This window comes from Vidua chalybeata, chromosome 6, assembly GCF_026979565.1.
Source record: "Vidua chalybeata isolate OUT-0048 chromosome 6, bVidCha1 merged haplotype, whole genome shotgun sequence".
NCBI lineage: Eukaryota > Metazoa > Chordata > Aves > Passeriformes > Viduidae > Vidua > Vidua chalybeata.
The window spans coordinates 31619705-31640739 of record NC_071535.1 but is presented as its reverse complement, the minus strand read 5'-3'; the positions used below and the strand labels follow the sequence as shown (position 1 = coordinate 31640739).

Below are 21035 nucleotides of genomic sequence, written 5' to 3'. Positions count from 1 at the left end.
GATAGCTTTAGTACAGTTTCACATTAAGCAATATTTAGGAGTGCCAAAGTGAATTTCAGCTCCTCTGGTCAAAGACCGCCACTTTAGCTGGGACAAAATTTATAGTAGGTGGATCGTGGTGCTTCACTTTGTGACGCCACTGCTATGATCAATGGAAAGAGAGCTTGGAGCCTGATCATCTCTAAATCTAAAACAAAGACACATCATGCACTTTGACCTGTACCTTTACTTGCATGGCCTGTATGAAAGAAAAATAAAGGGGAAAAAAAAGCATAAGTAAAAGAGATGAAAGGATGATAATTTTACAAGTTACTTATAAACTTACTCAGCTTTATGAGGACAGTAAAAATATATTAAGCTCATAGCTAAAATAATAGACTGTAAATGCACAACCAAATGAGATCTTAGTGAAATCAGCTTAATCTTTATTGAATGATTGAACTTCTGAATTTCTGTTGCTGTTCTACCACACACTTCCATTTGTTGCTTGCACATATAAGGACATCCAGTAATATAAGGACTATCATTGATTACTGCATCTCTTCCCAATTTTAAAAGAAGAAAGGTGTCTGCAACTCTGGATAATCCACTAATGAAAAATATTCACATTTTCACAAAAATAACTTTTTCTACCTCTTCCCCTCCTAAATATATTTGAGAAAAAAACTTTGATTAAAAATCAAACTATCACTGGCAAGGTCTAGCACTTAATTTACAGATCTATATTCCCATTGCATAGCTAATTACTCTTTTGAAGACAGCATGAAAGAATACTTTAGCTTGCATCTCTCAGCAGTACCCATTTTGAGAAGAATATTATAAATTCAGCCGTAACTCTCATACATACAGAGGATTTTTCCCATTTATTATATTAATACCATAAATACACTCAAATAAATATGTATTCCATAGTCAACATTATATTATAATTGTGTCAGGAAATCTTAAGAAATAACAACAAAACTATTTATTTATGGTAAGATAAAATAAACTATTTCTGAAAAAAAATCCTCCACCAGGCATAGGAAAATACTATAGAAAGCTGTTGGTTAAAAACAAGCAGAAAAAAAATCACACACAAGCCCTCACTTCTGTCATTCTGCCCTAAAAGTAACTTTGTTTTCTAGTGATACCTGAATAAGTTTCAAAATTATGTCAAGCTATTATTAAAATCTTTTTATAGCCTACTCAATTTATATCACACAGTAAGAAAAGCAGGTACAAGTAAAGAAGAGGGAAGGACTAATATTCAAATTAAGTGTTAGAATCTTAGCATCTTATAATATTTAATACCTTAGACAAATAGCAAGTTTTAATTTAAAATTTCAGTTGTGTGAAATATGTAGATGCTGCATAGACATGGCTCAGCAGGTATATACAGGTGTATGTATACACTAAAGATAAGGAAATGTTAATTATATTTAACTTATTGTAGCTGATCATAAAAATAATCCGCTCCTGATTTACCTCAGTATATCCAAAGAAAATGTATTCTATGCAATTGAAATACTCTCAAAGAAGAGATCTAAAATTCCTGCAGAAAATACTAAAATGAAATCCCCTAACTATTGTAAATCTGCAAACAATATGTACTACATGTTACAGATGGGCACAAACAACCACGTTGTTTCATAATACAAACTTGCATTTTATGACTGCCTCTAACTTCTATAATAGGTCTACTCAATCTATTCTTAAGAATAGATTATAAAAATTAATGAGGGCAAGTCAAATAAAACTTTAATAGGACATGTAAATGTTTAGCAACGGAGAGTGTATATCCAGCCACACATTCATTTAGATTCCAAAACTGATACAGAAAAATTACATTCAGTCTTTTATTCCAATTAACTGAAAAACACAATAGGACATAATTTCCTCTTAACCAAAAGGTTATTTTATCAAGAAACCTATGAAGGGGTCAAAAATAACAGACTAGTGGAGTTGAATGTGTTTAACTTCTCCATTTCAACACTTCTATCACAAATCTGGTATTTCAATGTGATCTAAATTACCAGTCTCTCTCAGACTGAAAGTTCTCTAACTTACCATTCCCCTCCGAGCATTCTGCTGCCATATTTTTAGAAAAGAAAAATTAAATTCTCAGCTGTTAATACATTTATTTGAAAAACTAGTAACAAAGTTCATAGTATAATAAAAATACAATGGGTACTTATTGAATTTCTTGATTGTAATGATGAATCATTTGTTACCATGGATATTAGCTACTGATAAGTAACATAATGTTACTCCTTCCTCCTCTGCTTTCTTTTTTTTTCCTTCCAAATGGCATGTAAGGATATAGAACCTTTTGTACAGGATGTACTACACCTTACACTTTGATAGCATCCCAGTATTTTTTATCATACAACAACACTAAGTCTCTGTTTCTGTTATCTAAGGCAGTCTGAGGTCAGCCTGGGGCCTTATTCATTTAGGAGACCACAAAATGTTCTGTCCTGGGCCCACTGTCAATAGCCAATTTTCATATTCAGTTTTTCATGCTTGAATATTGGATGAGATTGCTTCCACTAGAAATAATGTGAATAAAGAGGAATAAGTGATAAAGAGGAAAGGGCTAATTATTCAATAAACTTGCTACTTTTTGAGATAAATGTTGATATTAAAGCAAGAAATTACAATGTTCCCTGACGTAATGTCCTCTACTGATCAATGTCTATGGATAGAAATAAATATCAAACGTGCAAGAAAATCTGAAATTCAGTTACTTAGAGATTTTCTTGTTTCTTTTAAGCTACGTAGTCTTAAAAAAAAAAAAAAAAAAAACCCAGATGAAAATCTATAATTTATTGGATGTGCTGAGTTTAGACCACTTACATGTTATATTATGAAATATTAGCAATTTCCTGATTAGAAACCATATATAGAAAACCAATACAACCCTTCTAAAAGACACTTCATATATTTCATCATGTTATTTAAATCATCATCAAGCAAGTGTCTAAATTATCAGCTGTTCTGCAATCATGCCTGTCGTTACAGTACTATATTAATAAAATATTCAGTCATGAACAATATAGTATTTTCCTTCTTCCTTTATTAGCAATAACCATGCACATTGTTCTGGAATGCCGTAAGTTAACATTAATTTGCTTACAAAAAATTATATGCATACAAAAACCCCCAGATTCTCTCTGTACTGTATACCCATGGAATAAAAACGTGTTTACATATGCATCTACATCTCTGTTACAAATATATTCATACAATTATTCATACATAGTGTATTTGTATACTTAAATACACACAACAGGCATTTGAAAATATAATCTCAAAATCAGATTTGGGTAATAGAGATTCTTGATGTTAAATTAATGTGATTTTATCAAAATCAGAGCAGTATGAGACATACCTATTTCTCATTTTGTAAAGACTTGTCTTTTTATTCTTGCCATGCCAGACTGACAAAAATATGACACTAACACTTCATATTATCCTGTTATCAGTACTGAAGTGGGACACAATTTAGATTAAATATACTGTTTCTAATCTATGGTGTCTAAAAGAAGAAAGTACACCTATTTTTGTCTCCTCAGTCTAGTTGTATAAATGTTAAAATACACATAATAAATGTGTGTGCAATGATTGCCATATGATAAAAGTACAGAGCTACATATTATAGTCTGTTATATTGATCAACTGCTCCTCAAATAGCCTGGATGTGCCCACTGTTTATCTTGTTATATAGGGATGATAGAAACATTCCAATTCTATCAAACAATCTTGATAAGCTGCATCTTAACAACAAGAAAACAGGTTAGAAATTTCCTTATCTCCAAATATAGAATTCCTTATAAAGTTGGACTTGTTTTTCAGTGCCAGTCATAAACTAATGATGAACAGATAATATGCTATTTTTGCTTGTAAAAATTCCAATATCAGGGTTTGGCTTAGTCAGGTTTCAAATCTTTAAAAATTCGTAGGAAAAAAAGCTTGGGTTTTAAACACATTTTAAAACACATTTTTAAAGATAATTTAAAGATTTAATGGTACGTTTTATCTTGTTCACTATTGTTTGAAAATGGACTTACAGTAGCTAAGTTACAGGAAACCAAAGTATAGTGAAATACAAAACTTTAATTGCTACTTCTCTGCTACACCTTCACCTCCAAAACCATTATAAATACAAATAAAAGAAAGGGTTTCTTCACTATATTTACCAACACTAATTTGGAATTAGACTTCATCTGGCTTTAGGGAGTAAGGCAATTTCCTCAGCTAAGGTCAAAGCAGCCTTTTACAATTACCTTGACAATTTCTCTATTGTACAGGTAACAAGATGTACTTTGAAGCCATCATATCAGCATCTTGTCATATTGAAAATTAACAAAAAAGAAATGAATGTGTTAATTGATAGGAAACAAGAAAAATAGTGCATATATAGCACACAATATATATATAAATACAGAGGTATATGCAAAGACAACTGTGCTCCATCAGAGCTGACAGAACAATACAGATTGAGTATAAAAATATATAGTATATAGTATAAAAATGATGAGGCAATGTTTCTTCCCTTGCATTTATAAGTGTCCACCTTTTTCTTTCCTGAATGTACAATAATCCATATTTTATAATACAACCCATATTTTCTTATATGTGCAACTTTTTCAAATCAAGACTTATTTTAATCTTGTGTCTTTGAGTATTAGCAGACATTTAGTGAGTAACTCTAAGGTACATAGACTATATTTTGCATATTAGTTGTCACATCTGTCATCAAGAAGCATAACTTTTTTTTTTTCTAACAGCAGAGCAGCTGCAATCTGAGTAGATTTTCAGAGCCTTCTTTCAACATATTAAACACATGGTGTAGATTTACCTGATCCACAATTTTTCATTAACTTACTTTAGACATCTTGCTCTTGGTGTCTCCTGTTAAAAATGCCAAATTGTTGATTTCATTCTGAATCACAAAATTTTGTTCTTCTCTTTTAAAATTCTAAAAAAAAATAAATCACCAGAGGTTTAACTCATATGCATATACACCATTTATATTTAAAAATAGAATGAAATGAAAGGAAAAGTGCACATTTTATCTTACATGTGATTTACACCACAGGATAAAAACTTCAGCCACCATTCGAAAGAGTTCATCAGAATCCGCATCTGGTTTCTTTAGCCAATTAGCTCTAATTACAAAAATAAGAGACATTTAAAAGTATATACTTAAAAGAAGACAGTTTAACATAATGATCCCTATTTAATAGATCAGGTAACATTTTTCTGGTTAATCTAGGAATTTGCATCTGAGCAAAAGGTGTGAATTCAAGGTACAGGATTCTTTAAGAATCTTAAATTATTCAGGATTACGCTTTAAGAATCTTAAAACATGCAGGATCAGATTCTCACCCTAAGATTAAGTGAACTGTATTCCTCCTGATTGTCTTATCATAGATTCTGATATATTTAAATAACAAATATGAGTTTAATTATTAGATTTTTTTACCTGTTGTTGTCTACATAACGTATCAACATTGGATAGAAGGCATAAAGGTCTCTACAAAGTACAGCAAACTCATCAAGAATGAGTAGCTCAGCTTCTTGCGTGTCATTTTTATTGTCTGCTTTCAGTTGCTCTTCTTCCATCACTATCTTTGTAGCTTTTTTCTTCAATTTATCCAGTGTTGGAATAAAGTGAGATCTGAGAAGATCAGGTCTGGCTTTGCTGATGATGGGCTGAGCATAAACTATACATGAAAATATAGATAATTCTATGATTAATGCATAACTGGTGTTGTTCATTGTATTAACATGAATGCTGAAGTTGTAGAAACAGTAAAGGTTATGGGGCTTCATAAATTTCTCCACCATAAAATTATTAATAAAGTTATGAATATAGCTTTATAAAAACTGTGTATTGAGAGATTAAATCACTGTGGATTTGGATTATAAGTATTTCAGTCTTATATAAATTAAACTATCTTATATAAATTAAGTCTTATATAAATTAAACTACTTGGTTTTGGCAAGTCCCACATCTCTAACTAAGAACCTTAGCAAAATAAGGATTGAGACACAAAGTCCTTAGAAAAATACTTTTTGGGTTTTTTTCGGGTTTTTTTTTTTTTTTTTTGTGTCTGGGATGGTTTTTTTAATCTAATGTCAGAAAACCACCAGAAGATAGTGTTCTTTAAGGATTCCTTTACTTCTCTGCTACTTCTCTGCCTTAGGCAAGTTAAAATGCAGAGAATGAGTGAATAATTGAAGGTCAGAGATAATTTTGTACAAGTACTAGTAATAAAGTGCAAACTACCCCAGTCAAAAATCCTTGCAAGAACAACATGAGTATATTATCATCTTATGTAAATGAACAATCAGTACAAAACTGCGGGAAACACTCTCTACAACTAAGCAGCAAATTTCTTCCTAAATTTTAATGGAATCCTTGTTATTATTAAAGACCTTCCAGCATTTAAGATACCAAAACCACAGTACTAATGGGTACTGGTTATTCAAATTTAGCAGGAAATTATTACCTTTACATAGATTTTCTTGAGCCATGTTATTGCACATTATATTCTTACACTGTATAATATGAATGATAAAATTTGGATATTATAAACTTCTTTAGCAAGATAGATACTATATCTTATATAACATTTTGAAAAAACTTTCAGCTTATTTAATAGCTCACACATTTATTCAGGTAAACCAACTAATTTTGAGCTTGGGTTACTCCTGAGATGATTTCACCATTTACACTTTCCATTTTGTCCTGATGTTTCATGAACATAATTCACTCTACTGTAAAACTCAGGTGTCTTGAAAATCAATGGAATTCACAACTCCAAATTAAGCACTAAGGCTCTTTTACAGTGCACAGAGAAGGAGATTTTTCAAAATCTCTTATGGTGAATAGAAAGCTCTTTACTCACAGTGGTGCTACAATGCATGCATATAGCTGATAATAAAATATAAATATATTTATCTTATTGTTACTTATATTTTATTTATCTTTCTTTCATGATGTTAGTTATAATTGTTTGTTATTATATCAGGGGCCAATAAGGTAAAGCATAGCAAAGTAATTAAATATTATTAGTACAATTACTGTTCAAAAATATTTACAGTACCTGCAATTCTTTTCATCCAAGAGGCTTCATCTATTCCCAGATTGTTGTTAATGATTTTTAGAATGTTTCCAAGGACAATGCTCAGATGCTCAGATGTTATCATTGTACAGCAAGGCCCAGCACTTTGAGGAACACTCTCAGACCCTCTTTCCCACCAGTAGGATAAATAGTTGCATAGCATGGGTAGGATCACCTCAATTACATGAGGCATTTCAGTATACCTTGCTCCAGACTCTGCTAAATCATTTATTTCCTTTATTAGTCTATCCAGCTGAGGGATCTCTGGACACATTTCTTCTACTGTATCAGGCATACCTAAAACTGCAAGTAAGGATAAAAAACCAAAATATTAATTAGCAAAATAAAAGAGAACATCTGTGTTTAAACCCTAAATACAAATGGCTCTGATTTTTTTCCTTCACCATCTTGGACAGGCAGTAACACTTTGCGGTATGCATGGGTATTTCCTTTCATAAACTATGCTTTACAGATGATGTGCATATAGCAATAATGTAAATAATAACTGCCATTAAGCTATGGCTTTACCCTAAGGTGTCCTGCAATTATCTGGTGAGCTACGTAAAAGTGCAGAAGAGAAAGCTTATTTTAATATTGGTTATACTCTGGATATTGTATTCATAATTATTCACATTTTATGCTGATTTGTCAAAGATTAAATCTACCTTGGGGAAAGGAAAATAAACAATTTAAAATTTTGGGTGGGGTTAAAATAAAACTGTACTTAGTTCATGGACTATCTCCCAATGAAGATGCCAGGAAAGAATTCCAGTTATCATATGCTTGTATTAGAAAATGAATGATGCTTGTTCAGCAATTAACAACCCATCGCAATCTAGCAACAGTCCCTCAAGTGAAATTCTTCCACTGTTTTTGGATATGGTAATGGGTATAGTACTGTTCCTATAAAGCAGACCTGATAGGGAGGAAGAGCTAGCAGAAGCTTTTCCTTAACTGCTTTTATATGGAAAAAACTTTATGAAGCATAGGAAATCAATCTACCTGTATTTTCATTGTTTGTTTGTTTAAAGGTACAATGATTTTGGCAGGTAGTGACTCTTTCTGGATCAGCGAGGAAAATGCTGAAATATTTTAAGATGTGAGTCTATCAAGAGTAAGCTGGGAGAGAAGCAAGCAAAGAAATTCAATGCAGAAGGACTCATGTTCTTTTCAATAGAAACAGAGAATGGGTAAGGCCCATTGTGGAGTTGTGTGTGTAGATGAGAAATGAGATGCTGGAAAGCAGTGTCTTGGAAAAGAACTTAGAATCCTGTTTGGCAGCAAGTTTGTTATGAGTCAGCAGTGCCCTGGCAGCCAGGAGGGCCAGTCGTGTCCTGGAGTGCATCAGGCACAGCATCACAGCCAGGCAAGGGAGGGGATTGTCCCCTCTGCTCTCCACTGGGGCTGCCTCACCTTGAGGTGAGGCCTTACTACTGTGTGCAGTTTTGGGCATCAGAACATTAAAAAGACATTAAACTTTTAGAGAGTACCTAAAGGGGGGCCACAAGGATGGAGAAGGCTCTGAAGGGGAAGCATTATGAGAAGTTTGATCTAGTCACTTGGGAAGTGGTCACAACACCAGCCTGACAGAGTTCAAGAAGCATTTGGATAACACACTCAGGCCCACAGTGTGATTGTTGGGGAGTCCTGTGCAGGGCCAGGAGTTGGACTCAATGATCCTTGTGAGTCCCTTCCAACTCAGGTTATTCTATGATTCTATGATCTGGTCCTGCTCAAGCAAGGATATTCCTAGATCTCATGGCACAGGTTGGTGTTCAGATGGTTCTTGAGTGTCTCCTGTGAGGGAGATTCCACAACCTCTCTGAGCAATCTGGTCCAATGCACAGTCACCCACACAGGAAAGTTCTTCCTCATGTTAGGTGAAACTTCCTGTGCATCAATTTCTGCCTGTTGCCTATTTTCCTATTGCCAGGCACCACAGAGGAGAACCTGGCTCCATCCTCTTGACACCCTCCCTTTAGATATTTTGTATACATTGATGAGGTCCCCTCTCAGTCATCTCTTTGTGAGACTGAACAGGCCCAGCTCCCTCAGCCTTTCCTTGTAAGAGGGATGCTCCAGTCCCCTCATCATCTTTGTTGCCCTTCACTGGATCCACTCCAGGAGCTCCCTGTCTCTCTTGCCCTGAGGAGCTCAGAACTGGACACAGCACTCACCAGGGCTGGTCAGGCCTCACCAGGGCTGAGCAGAGGGGCAGGATCACCTTCCTTGACCTGCTGGCCATGCTCTTCCTAATACAAGTCACAGTGGCCTTCTTGGCCACAAGGACACACTGCTGGCTCAGGGACAGTTTGTTGTCAACCTGTGCCCCCAGACCTTTCTCCACAGAGCTGCTTTCCAGCAGGTCAGCCCTCAGTCTGGGCTGGTCCGTGGGGTTATTCTTCTGCAGGTGCAGGACCCTACATTTGCCTTTGTTGAATTTCAGGTAGTTATTCTCTGCCCATCTGTCCAATTTGTCGAGGTCCCCTTTTCATCAAGGTTTCATGGAATTAATCATATTCTGCTGGGAGTTACCTATACCAAAATGCTTTGGATGACTGGTTAGACAACAAAACCATAGCAATTATTTTCTGGTTCACTTAAATCAGATATTATACCTCTTGCATTTTGCTACATGAACACAACTGTATTTTGTAATGTAGATATGTAGATCTTCAATTAAGCTTAAAATATTATGGTGTGCATCTTTAGAAAAGTATTCAAACATCATGTTCAGAAAAATATCAAAAAATACTAGGAGAAAGAGAACATTGTTGGCACAGTTTCAACAAAATTGAGTAAGGCTAAAATGGCAAGCAATGAAACATCAGTAGCAGGAGCTCTCTGCTGAGGCATACATTCAGGGCTTTTTCATTACACAACTTCCATTATTTAGTAGGAGTGGAGTGAACAGGTTTTTTTTGTTGTTGTTGTTGGTTTGGTGGGTTTTTTTTGTGAGGAACAGTACTTACTTGCTCTTTCCCTTGCACTTTTTGTGTTGAAAACAGACAGTGGATTGTAATGGTTGAGGGAAGGTTCAAGGAATGCTACTGGAATGGCTGCCGCAAGAGATGCTAAACACTCACCAAGTGCGGGACGCTGCCTGTATATGAGAAACACTAAAAGTCATCTGAGAGGAAAAAGTTTCACCAGACTTTCAGTGTCTAGCATACATGATAAAAAGAACTGTTAGTATTTATATTTGATTTTTTAAAATATTTTTTAAACGTTAGGAACTATCTGACAACTTAGAAAAAATTGATTTCTCACATGAAAAGAACTACCAGAGATCAGAGTGGTGCAAGAAAAACAGTTTAAAAAACCCCACCTCCACCAGTGTTCTGGTTCTGATCAGGACAGGGTTAATTTTTGGCATGGACAGGACCCAGAGGTTATTCTATGCCACCTCATGTCATTGCCAGGGACAGGGTTCCTTAGGGGTCCGGCATTGTCGGGGCTCCTGTGTGGTGACGAGCAATTGCATGTGAGTTGCTTGCCTCTTCCTTGTACACCATCGTTAGCATTGTTGCTCTTACTGTTCATTGCCTTATTTTGTTGCTGTTTCCAGTAAATTACTCTTATCTCAACCCATGATATTTACCATTAGTGTCTTCAGTTCTTCCCTCCATCCACCACAGGAACGGGGTAGGAGGGACTGAGCAAGTGGCACATGGTTTGGAGTGTTTCTGTGGGAAATGCTTAGGGAATACCACTTTGAAACCAACACCCTTATTTGGCACCCCATGTAGGACAGAAAAGGGTGAGATAACAATAGATCTGACCAGAGTGGATAGAAAGCAAAAGTGATCTAAGCCTTTGTTGTATTAGATCCAGAGCCACTGGTCACAAGGTTGCTTGGTCTGTTCACGTGGCTGTGGTACCTAACGCTGTTTACATTCCCATACATGCAATATGTGTTCCTCATGGTGATTTCTCAGAGCAGGGAGAGGGATCAGGGTTGCTTTGTTGCTGCACTGTGTAATATCAGCTTATGACATGATAACAAGGACAATGAAGGCCATTTAGGATGTGTATTCAGTGTTGTCCTTCTGCCCTTACCTTGAGGACTACCTCAGGGAGTGAGGTAGTTAGAATTAATAATTGTACCCAGCCTGTGGGAAGAAGAGGGTGGATATTTTCCCCAGCTTTTCACCCCTTTATCTTCCTTCAAGTCTGTTACCACTGCTTTTGAGGATTTTGAACTTCCCTTGAATGTTAAGGAAAGCATGCTCTTCTATTTGGTCTGCTGGGTCCCCTCACTTTAGTCTGCACCATGGAGTTTCAAAAGAGATTTTTAGGGGAGTATTTCAGAGATCTGTCCCAAGGGTGGATAGTCACAAGTGGTATGGAAGGTAGAACAAAATGAGCTGACCTTTGAAGGATGATTCTGCTCCAATGGTTTTTAAGTTCACCCCAGAGCAACTACAGTGCTTGATAAAGTGGCAGAATATTTGAAGGAAAACTGCTGTGGCGGTTTTGGGGAGGTGCAAAGTTATGAAACATGCTGGGCTCTAGCTACTATCTTTGGACACTGCTTGGGACTAGACAGCACCCTCAGGGGGAGGAGGAGGAGGAAAGCAATGCATTGTGGCCACTCAAACTGCAGCTGAACCAGAGGAACAACCTGTGCCAGTAGCAGTAACCCCTACACAGAAGAAAAAATACAAGACAGACAAAATCAGTTTGCTTACTGAGGGAGGAAGAGGAAGTAGGGCCCTCACAAGGAGGAAGACTCAGGGTGAGAGATAATCACCTGCTATCTATCCCTGGGTGAGCTGCGAGATGTGTGAATAGATTTAATCCACCAGTCAGGTGAGCCCCTCGTGACCTGGCTGCTCCAATGCTGAGATGTCGTGACCCACAATATGAAATTGGATGGTAGTGAAGCCGAGCATCTGGGATCTGGGATCCCTATCCTGGCATGCGGGCATTGCAAAAGGGACTGGGGAAAGGGCAGAAACTCAGCCTCTGGAGGCAACCCTTGGCAAGTGTGAGGGAAAGGTGTCTTTGCAAGGATCATCTATTAGTGAATCAAGACAAGTGAAACACCGTGAAGAAAGGTATCCAGTCAGGAGAGCATTAGAGCTCAAAGTAATCAAGAGCTACAGCATTTTGCATCCAGTTCTCAACATTTATGGATCATGGAGACTTTTAGAGAAGAAATGTTCACAGAAAAATCAAAAACAACTCCGTCATCCTAAAGAAGCAAAACAGTCTTTGTACAAAAGATAAAACATACGACAATTGAAGTTTGTCTTAACAGGGTAGCAGCAGCAATTGAATTAAGAATTAGTTCTGAGCCCCTGCAGCCAGCAGAACTATTTCAGCCATAAAAAGAGATATTTATCTATGAAAAGTGCACTATGACTCATTCTACAATGAAAGATTAAACTTCTTAATGTCTCTGCCAAAATTCACTAGGAGAAAAACGTGCAATTTGATCCTGAAACTGAACATTGCTTGATATGAATAACTGTTCAAGTCAGCTCAATCACTCACTTCTAAGTTTCCTGAAACATTGAGCATTGTGTTTGAAATCCTACTTCCCACCTAGACACTGATGTCTGCCTAAAACTGTAATTTAGGAGTCTGAGACTAGTGAAAAACAAACTAAATGAAATCCACAGTTGAGAACCTCTCACATAGCCTTAGGAGAATAATTCGTTTCCTTGGATATATCCAATCCGATCACTTTTCCATTCTAAGCAGACAATTGCTGCAGGCAAAGGTGATGCTGCTAGCTTCAAGAGGTTTAAGGAAACTGTACAGTGCTTACAGATTTTGCCAATGAAGTGGAGGCTTGTGCTCTGAGCTTTTCTTATTGAAAGGCAGTTCAAACACAATCATGTTTCATTTCCTGTGAGGAGATCCTGACTGCTAGCCAGATAAGGGGTAAGGCACTTCCTATTTTTCCTTTCAGATCTATGTAAAGGAGTATTTAGGATTTTGAAGCCCAGAAAGAGAAGAAAAAGATAAGAAGAAAATAGTTTTGTGATTAGAGATGGATGCATAAATGCCTGAATGAGAACATACAGCTTGTGCACACATGTGCATGCATGCAGAGTGGGATGAAAGATCTGTCCACCAGACACCTCTTGCATTTTGTATTAAAGAATTCTGACTAAACTCTGGAAGGAAGGAATTGGAGATCAGAATTCCTCACACTAGGCAAAGCCTCTCCTAACCAGACTACAGATTTGAATTTCTTCGAGTTTAGTCTCTCTCTCCCCCTATGGATCTTAAACTTTTCATCACAAGAAAGGCAGCAAAAATCACCTAGCCTAAAGTTTTCACAAGTATTAGGACAGACAAGCAATTAGGACTCTATTTTCTGAGCTAACGAATACAGATTCGATCCCCTTCTATTGGAAGAAAGGGCTTGAAACATAGCAGAGCAACTAGATGCTTAAAGGAATTGTAGACCTCAGTAATTTTTAAATACAAGTAACTAGTGGTTTTCTTTGTAGAATCAATGGTTGTCAGAATGCATATCTCAGGATTTTATGCTCAGGATAACTCTTTTGAGAACCTGGTATAGACTTAGGTGCGAAACAGATGCTTCCTACTTAGTACTCAGCCTACTTATCACAGCAATATGTGGTAGAAAAACTTTGAGAACCTAATGGCAACCCAAAGAAAAATTTAGCTTTTCCTATGAGAAAAATAGACTCTGTGCAGATACACTGCCATATGTAGAATAAGGTTTTTACTTCTTCTGAAGGTTTTTTCCCCTGTGGAATTGAATGCTGAAGTATTGCAACTATTTTCAAGGGAAAAGTATATTTTAAACATCTCTCACTCTTTCAAATTCACCTTTCATCCAAACTGCTTTATAACCTAAGCAACAGAGACCTAAAGAAAAGAAAATTTTGCATGCTGAGTTTTACACTTAATACCTTTCAACATAGATGTTCTTTCCAGTCCCAAGAGAATAGAGGCTACAAAGAATTCTGTAACATGAAACTTGTACATCACCCACTAGAGGAAAATGAAAACGCATAATCAGTATTTATTCAGCTAAGGATTACTTTTCAAATATCAAACATCTGTTTTATGCAATATCTTAAACAATATCTAAAACTTTTAGCACATATATACTGAACATTCTGACTGTCCACACTCCACGTGGTAATTACTTTCAATGTCTCTAATTCCTGATCTATCATCTACATTCATTCATTTATTCCAAAGCCTACCAGATCATTAGATATTCCAAGAGGACTGCAGACACTTGCTAATAAGATATTCCAGGTTATCACACTTGCAGAGTACAATTTTAAGCTAAATGACATCACTCTGTGTGTGTGTCTAACTTTTAAGTACATGATCTAAAGGTTCACCATATTTTTAAAGAAATTATTTTCATGGTTATCTATCTTTTAATTATGACCTAAATATATATAAAATGTTGGAACATAATTACAGACATTACAAGCATTAGAACGTAATAAAATCATTCAGCATATTGCTGAATCTCAAGGAGTCATTTCAGTATTTTTAAACTAACTGATGCTAAAACCAGGGAAAATTTGAATTCAAAGACCTACAGTGGTTTTCCCATGTAAGGGAAAATCCACAGGGAATTTATAGTGAGTTTTATATATTATATATTTATATATATATTCCTTTAATATAATGAAACACTAATTTTGTCTAGTAAACTAGTCTTATACATACATTTGTTATGAGAGCACTTAAAGGGATATTTTCATTTCCCTCTCAACATTTGAAGAAATATTGTACATAATCAAGCTTATTGAGTATTATTTTTGGACATGTACTAGAAATAAGGTACTATGTTGCTAATTTCAGAAATAATTCTGGAAATGTACATGTTACTGAAAACAGAATTTCATCCTCTGAATCCATGCAGTCATTTCTAAAAATCATTTCTAGCATTATAACAGAATAAAATTCAAAATTAAAATAAAATACTTACAAAGTAAATCTATTCCAAAATGATATTGTGAGATATGCTCAAAAATTGATGTTAAAATTGGTAACAATGCTACTGTAGTATAATTGATATTCTGTGAAACACCCTTGATTTGTGTTCGCGAATGAGTAAATTTTCCCAGTTTAAGATTTTCAGAAGTTTTTTCCAAGTCTTCAGCTGCATTTTCAAAAAAAGCACGCAATCCTGCTTTAACAAGCTCAGATCCTGATTTCATAACAGTTCTGAAAAAAAGAAGGGAAAAAATATCAACTTTGTCTTGATATTTTAGTTGTATAGAGATCTATGTACATGTTAGTGACATTCTGTCAGTTGTTGAAGATACCCACATGTATCAGGGAACTTCACATTATGAACAGAAAAGGGCACTTACATTTGAATAGCAGTATAAGCAACAATTTTCTTTGAGTATTTAATACAAAATAATAACAACAAAGACATTGATTCCAAAGCCTTGCCTTTCCAGGTTTTTGTGGTCTGCTTTTGAATAAGAGAATGCCTTCTCAGTAAATGTCAAAAGTCATGAGACAGCTTCTCTATAAAATATGCTCCAAAACCCCAGATTCTTAATCCCTATAGTTTTTTATGGGAGCCAGAGTAACTAGGTGTGTGTCAGGCTACTCCAAAGCCCCTAAATCTAGAAAATGCAACTGCAATACCAGAATCACAGTCCTGTTCCTTGACATTTTGTATGTTTCTCTGACCCCTTAATGAAGATGCCAGTGTTGTTCACAAGAAGTTCACAGTAAGTTCATCATCAGGCTGCTGTGTGACTTAACCAGGCCAGAACAGCTCAAATTCAAAAATTGGTCTCGTCTCTGTTTTAATCTACACAATCACTTCAATGATAAGGAGTAAAAGTTAGCAAATATAACTATGTCCATATATTAATATACTCTGCATACTTCTAATGACAAATTTTACACTGTGCACTAAACTTTCTTAATATCTGCAGTTATCACTACTTTCAGTTCCAATGGTCGTGTCATTTATATCTCCCCATAAAGTCTTCAAATGAACTTGGAAAGGTTCACAAGGGTTTTCAGTGTTTGAATGACAGACATTGAGCAGAAAAATGTAAGTGAAACACTTTAGACAAAATTTGCTACTGTGGAGGGCAATATCTGAATTGTTGATGCTCTTAAGATCATTGATTACAAATAAAGATTACAAAAATAGAGAAGCAATCCAATTGCTTCTGAAAAGCTCTGTGAAACCTCAGTACTTTGCAGCTGGTACAAAAGTTGCAAACTTACCGTGTGTCAAGAGACTGAGCTAAGATGTGCAGGCAGTTCACCATTGTAGCAGAATCACTTCCTGGTTAGAAAGAGATACTATGAGAGCACAACAGCACAGGAAACATTGCATCATGTAATGATCCAAAATATCCTTACTGGAGATGCACAGTTTAAACAAGATATTACCTAATTCTCCCACCTTAGGTCACTGAAGACACAGTTAAGTCTGGTTCTAGAAATAATTTTAATTTTTTTAAAGTCAATTTCCGTATAAAAACTAAACAGAATAACTAATGTCTGCTTGAGGCACATTGTCACCACCTAACCTTGCAATATTCTGAACTCTGTATCTTGTAGCATGTATATTTATTTTTAATTTTTTTTTACCAGTATCTTTGTAGGAGGTGTATCATTTTTCATAACATCCCCTTTTATCTATTGAGAAATTAGTCTATTGAATTCAACAGTTGGATGACAGAAATCAGAAGAATTAGTGTAAGATTACTTTTGAAAAGCTAAAAGTAACTGCAAAGCACTGATATTTTTTTCATGGCATCTGGAGATATGACAATGTGCTATTTCTTCCTGCTTTGACACTTTATGTATTTTATTAAGTGTTACCTTCAGAACCATGTTCAATGCCTTTACTAATTTCACTAGAAGCTTATGGAGCATTTAATAGAATTTTGGCTAGAGTTGTGAAAACCTTCAGATAAGAGAGAAACAATGGTTATGTATTCTTTAAATTTTTATCAAGCTCTTTCTTAACTACTTACCAAAAAGTGAGATCCTATGTCTAACAAGAGCAGCTAGTTTGCAGAACAGGCTAAAGTAGAGAAGAACAGAGAGAGCAAAACAAGACAAAGATGAAAGGATTTATTTAGAATAGAGGGAAAGAATAGTAGGAATATGAAAAAGAAAACAAAGCTCCTGGAAAGTGTACTTTGAGTGGTACATGATGATAACATTCAACTGCATTATGCAGAGCAACATTTAGAAGCTCCTGAGATCTTTAATTTTCTACACTTCACCACTTCAGAGGTGTCTTGAAATCTAAAACTTTGACAGTGGTTTTCAACAATTGCATACTATGGGGTTGAGTCATTATTTATGGCTATTATTTCAGAATAAGAAATTTTTTGTAAGGACAGGAAAAAATGAGAAACATTTTAGTGTTTTACTTGGCATTCTGCAGGAAATTCGTGTTAAAAATCTTCATACTATTTAAAATAATTTGCAAGGATGTCCTTTGTAAATAAATAAATAAATAAATCTGTGTTTACCCTCTGATGATGATAATATGAATCCTAAATATATTCACACTAGAAGAGCTTCTGGCAAGTATATCAGATATTTGTGTATCTAACCTACTTGTCAAAAGAGTAGGATAATTAAGAGAATACAGCACCAACACCCTAAAGATTATAGGGGTTACTTTAACAAGGACAGTTAGACAGACTTGCATATAATTTGGGCCATACTTTACAAATGGAATTAGGGCATAACAAAATGAAGCATATACCTTAGGACTTGGTATGGTCTCATACTGACCACAGATTTTTATTGTTATCTTCACAATGGTAAGGAGATACTATACTTCCTATAAGATGAAAATGGCAGATAGTCACTTCTCTCAGTGAAGGATGCACACAGCATTTTAAGATATTTCTGCAGTTATACTAGCAGGTACATGTGTTAGACACCTAACTTCTTCATGTGTCTTTTTAAAGCCCTAAAATCCATCCTTCTACCTTAAGACCTGACTGACTTTAGAGAAGTAACAGGAGTACTCAGAGAGGAAGCATGAAATTGAGATGAAATGAAGTGACACTTCCATCTTCTGAGCCTGAGCTGTCTTTCCCAGCTCCTGGAGGACTACCTGGCAGATTTGTAAATATCTGAGAGCTGAGTAAAGCAGAATCTTGGGCACTTAACCACTCACACACAACTGCTCTATAAGGACTTCCACTCACAAACGTGGAAACAGAGGGTAATAATAATTTAGAAAAATGCAAAAATGTGTTGAGAGATAAACTGAAGAGTGGAATCTAGGAAGCTGAGTCCTAGGCCTGATCTTATGCAATATCACATAACCTTTACTTTCAAATTTTATATCTACTTTCCACCAGAAAAAGCAATTAACTCTGGTCAACACAGTGAAGGAAAGTCAAGGAAATCTGAGAAATTGACAGCTAAACTAAGAAAGCATGAGAGTAAAACAGCTTGAAATACTACGATACAAAATTTCCAAAAGAAAGTAACTGGCAGCACACCTCGAGGGGAAGGAAAAAACCTGGCAAATTATTAAAGTCATAGTTGAAACACAGTTAAATATTATTTAATATTATTTTAAAATTTTAAAGAGAAATTCATATTTTCATATAGGCAGCATGTTATAAATTAAAAGACAATTTTTAAACAGAATTTTCTAGTATAACTTTGTGTCAAATGGCTGATTCCATCCAAACAGTAAAGACATGCAAAAATTATTAAATTCCAGTAATACTTATGCAGGGGTAGAAGTAATTTTGTATAGAATCTGTATTCCCCCCTAAAAAGCTGCCTCGTGGTATTCTTAACACTTTTTTGGTAGCTGAAAATTTAAATAAGTGTAAGACCATTTAAATTAATCAACAGTGGAAAGAGCTTTAACCAGAAACTGCCACCCACAATGAAACAGAACCCCATGAGAAACTAAGAAATCCCACTGCTCACAGAATGGTTTATAGTATTTTCATGTTATCATCTACAATTACATATTGTAAAATAAATAGTTATTATATATACTTAACTCTTTAATTGTGTGTGTGTATATACATATATATATAATAAAGAATACAAAGATGAGGAATTTTATTCACTCACTGCCACACTCATGTAGAATAAAATACTCACTTTCCAGGTGAGGAAGATAAGCTTTTGAACTATCTGTCTTTCTCTGCTATCTAAGAAGAGACCTTTGGTTATCTGAATAAAACCCTACTATGGATAACTTTTTTTGTTTTACTTACCTTGCTACCATTTCCTTTTCTTTATTTGATGCATATCCACTGCTACTGAGGGTTTTTGATGGAGAAGACAGGAAGTAGAGGCAGTGATTTGTAAAGTATTGATCAACTAATGGTAAAAGAACCTAAGAAATATAGACACAAAATGTATTTTTTACAGAGCACAATGGTAAATATAGCAGCAATGCTCTGATTGGTGAAAGTTCATAAAAAGAATTTTAGTTCCACAACAATTAGAAACTGAAGTCTTAAAATTTTATTCAAAATTATATAAATAATAGACAGACTTCCATAGAGATATCTGTTTTGGGTCTAATACTGCATAGGAGTATTTCCTTCTCTAATTAGACAATATACACTTCAGTGATATCTTGTGGTAAAAAAAAATAGATTAAATTTATATATTCAGTGGAAGTATTTAATATAGTGTAATGAATAATCTGCCTTTTAAATGTTATGTTCCTTCTCATACAGAAAAAGATATATTGAAATATTTTGAAATATTTGAATCCAGCAAATATACTGAGATATTTTTGAAGACTTGTCAAAATATTTGATAACAGTTTGATTAGATATCATAAATAAATGGTAAATATATATTTCTTTTATGTGAAAAGCAGTCTAACATTTCAAATTTGCATATTCTGTAGAGTGAAACATATATGAACATGAAATAATCACTCACTTTAGCAAAGAATTTTATTTCTTGGTCATGTGGAGATTTTTCAGTTTTTCCACTGGTTACAATGGCTTCTGCAAGGATACAATCAAGGCAGACGCAAATAAGAAGCTGTCTAATCATAAGTAATACAATATATCTTTCAGATAGACTTGAAAAATTAGTTTTACTCAAATAAAAATAAAAGAGCAGAAACTGTTTAGCTAGTTACAAATGTTCAGTAATTTAATCTGAAAATTAAAAGGCATGATTTAATTTTCTGAAATGCAATAAAAATAGTGATCACTAAAAATGCAAATGTATCAATCAAATATTTAAATTTCAACAATTCTAACTATTTTAAAAATAAAATCTGCAACTTACCCAAATGTGCTATAAACTCTTGAGCAGAATCAACATATTTTAAAATTTTCTTCAGAAACTTAAAGGCAAACCTCTTTTCCATGGATGAAGCATCCAACTCCATGTCATTCATGCCCCTGTTTTGAAAAGGATTAAGAGAAGTAGCATTGATGATGACAGCAGTACAAATGATGACAGGACTATGAAGTGCTTCATGCCTTATTTTTTTATTATGGTACATTTTCGTGAGAAGGAGATAATGAGCATGGTAACTAATTATCAACTATCTAGGAAGAAACAGAGAAAAATGAACTCACTTTAATAAGAGGTATAATAGCTTATGATTAAAGTATCCAAAATACATGTATTTTAGGATAAGAACCTTAGAGTGCTACCTTATTGCACAAACAAAGCCATCATGCATCTGAGCCTGAAAAAGTCATGCATTGGTCACTCAATTTCTACTGCTGGCACTTTTACATTCCAAGTGTTTGGGAAGTCAGCAGTTGCATCTTTCCAAAGTCAGCCTAAGTACTATCCTTCATTTGCTTAATCACTGTTAAACTTTATTTTGTCCTTTAATTTTATGAAGGAACAAAGCCCAAATTCCTTCAGCTACTAAATGAAAACTTAAATGTAAGTGACAAACTATTATATTATTAAAATATTTGAAAAATTTTAACAGAATACAATAATTTC

General features: G+C 34.8%; 1 protein-coding gene across 1 annotated transcript in view; it reads right to left on the bottom strand.

The window, feature by feature from the left end:
- The window catches only part of RYR3 (ryanodine receptor 3), a 197248-nt gene that overhangs the window by 41944 nt on the left and 134269 nt on the right, over window positions 1-21035 (bottom strand). The window contains exons 59-70 of the mRNA XM_053945141.1: window positions 20358-20473; window positions 20001-20068; window positions 19319-19440; window positions 17084-17133; window positions 16326-16386; window positions 15055-15293; window positions 14012-14093; window positions 10088-10218; window positions 7098-7418; window positions 5471-5711; window positions 5066-5153; window positions 4871-4963 (exon numbers count right to left, since the gene is read on the bottom strand). Coding sequence (XP_053801116.1) covers window positions 4871-4963; window positions 5066-5153; window positions 5471-5711; window positions 7098-7418; window positions 10088-10218; window positions 14012-14093; window positions 15055-15293; window positions 16326-16386; window positions 17084-17133; window positions 19319-19440; window positions 20001-20068; window positions 20358-20473 — 1612 coding nt within the window. The remainder of the gene's footprint in view (window positions 1-4870; window positions 4964-5065; window positions 5154-5470; window positions 5712-7097; window positions 7419-10087; window positions 10219-14011; window positions 14094-15054; window positions 15294-16325; window positions 16387-17083; window positions 17134-19318; window positions 19441-20000; window positions 20069-20357; window positions 20474-21035) is intronic.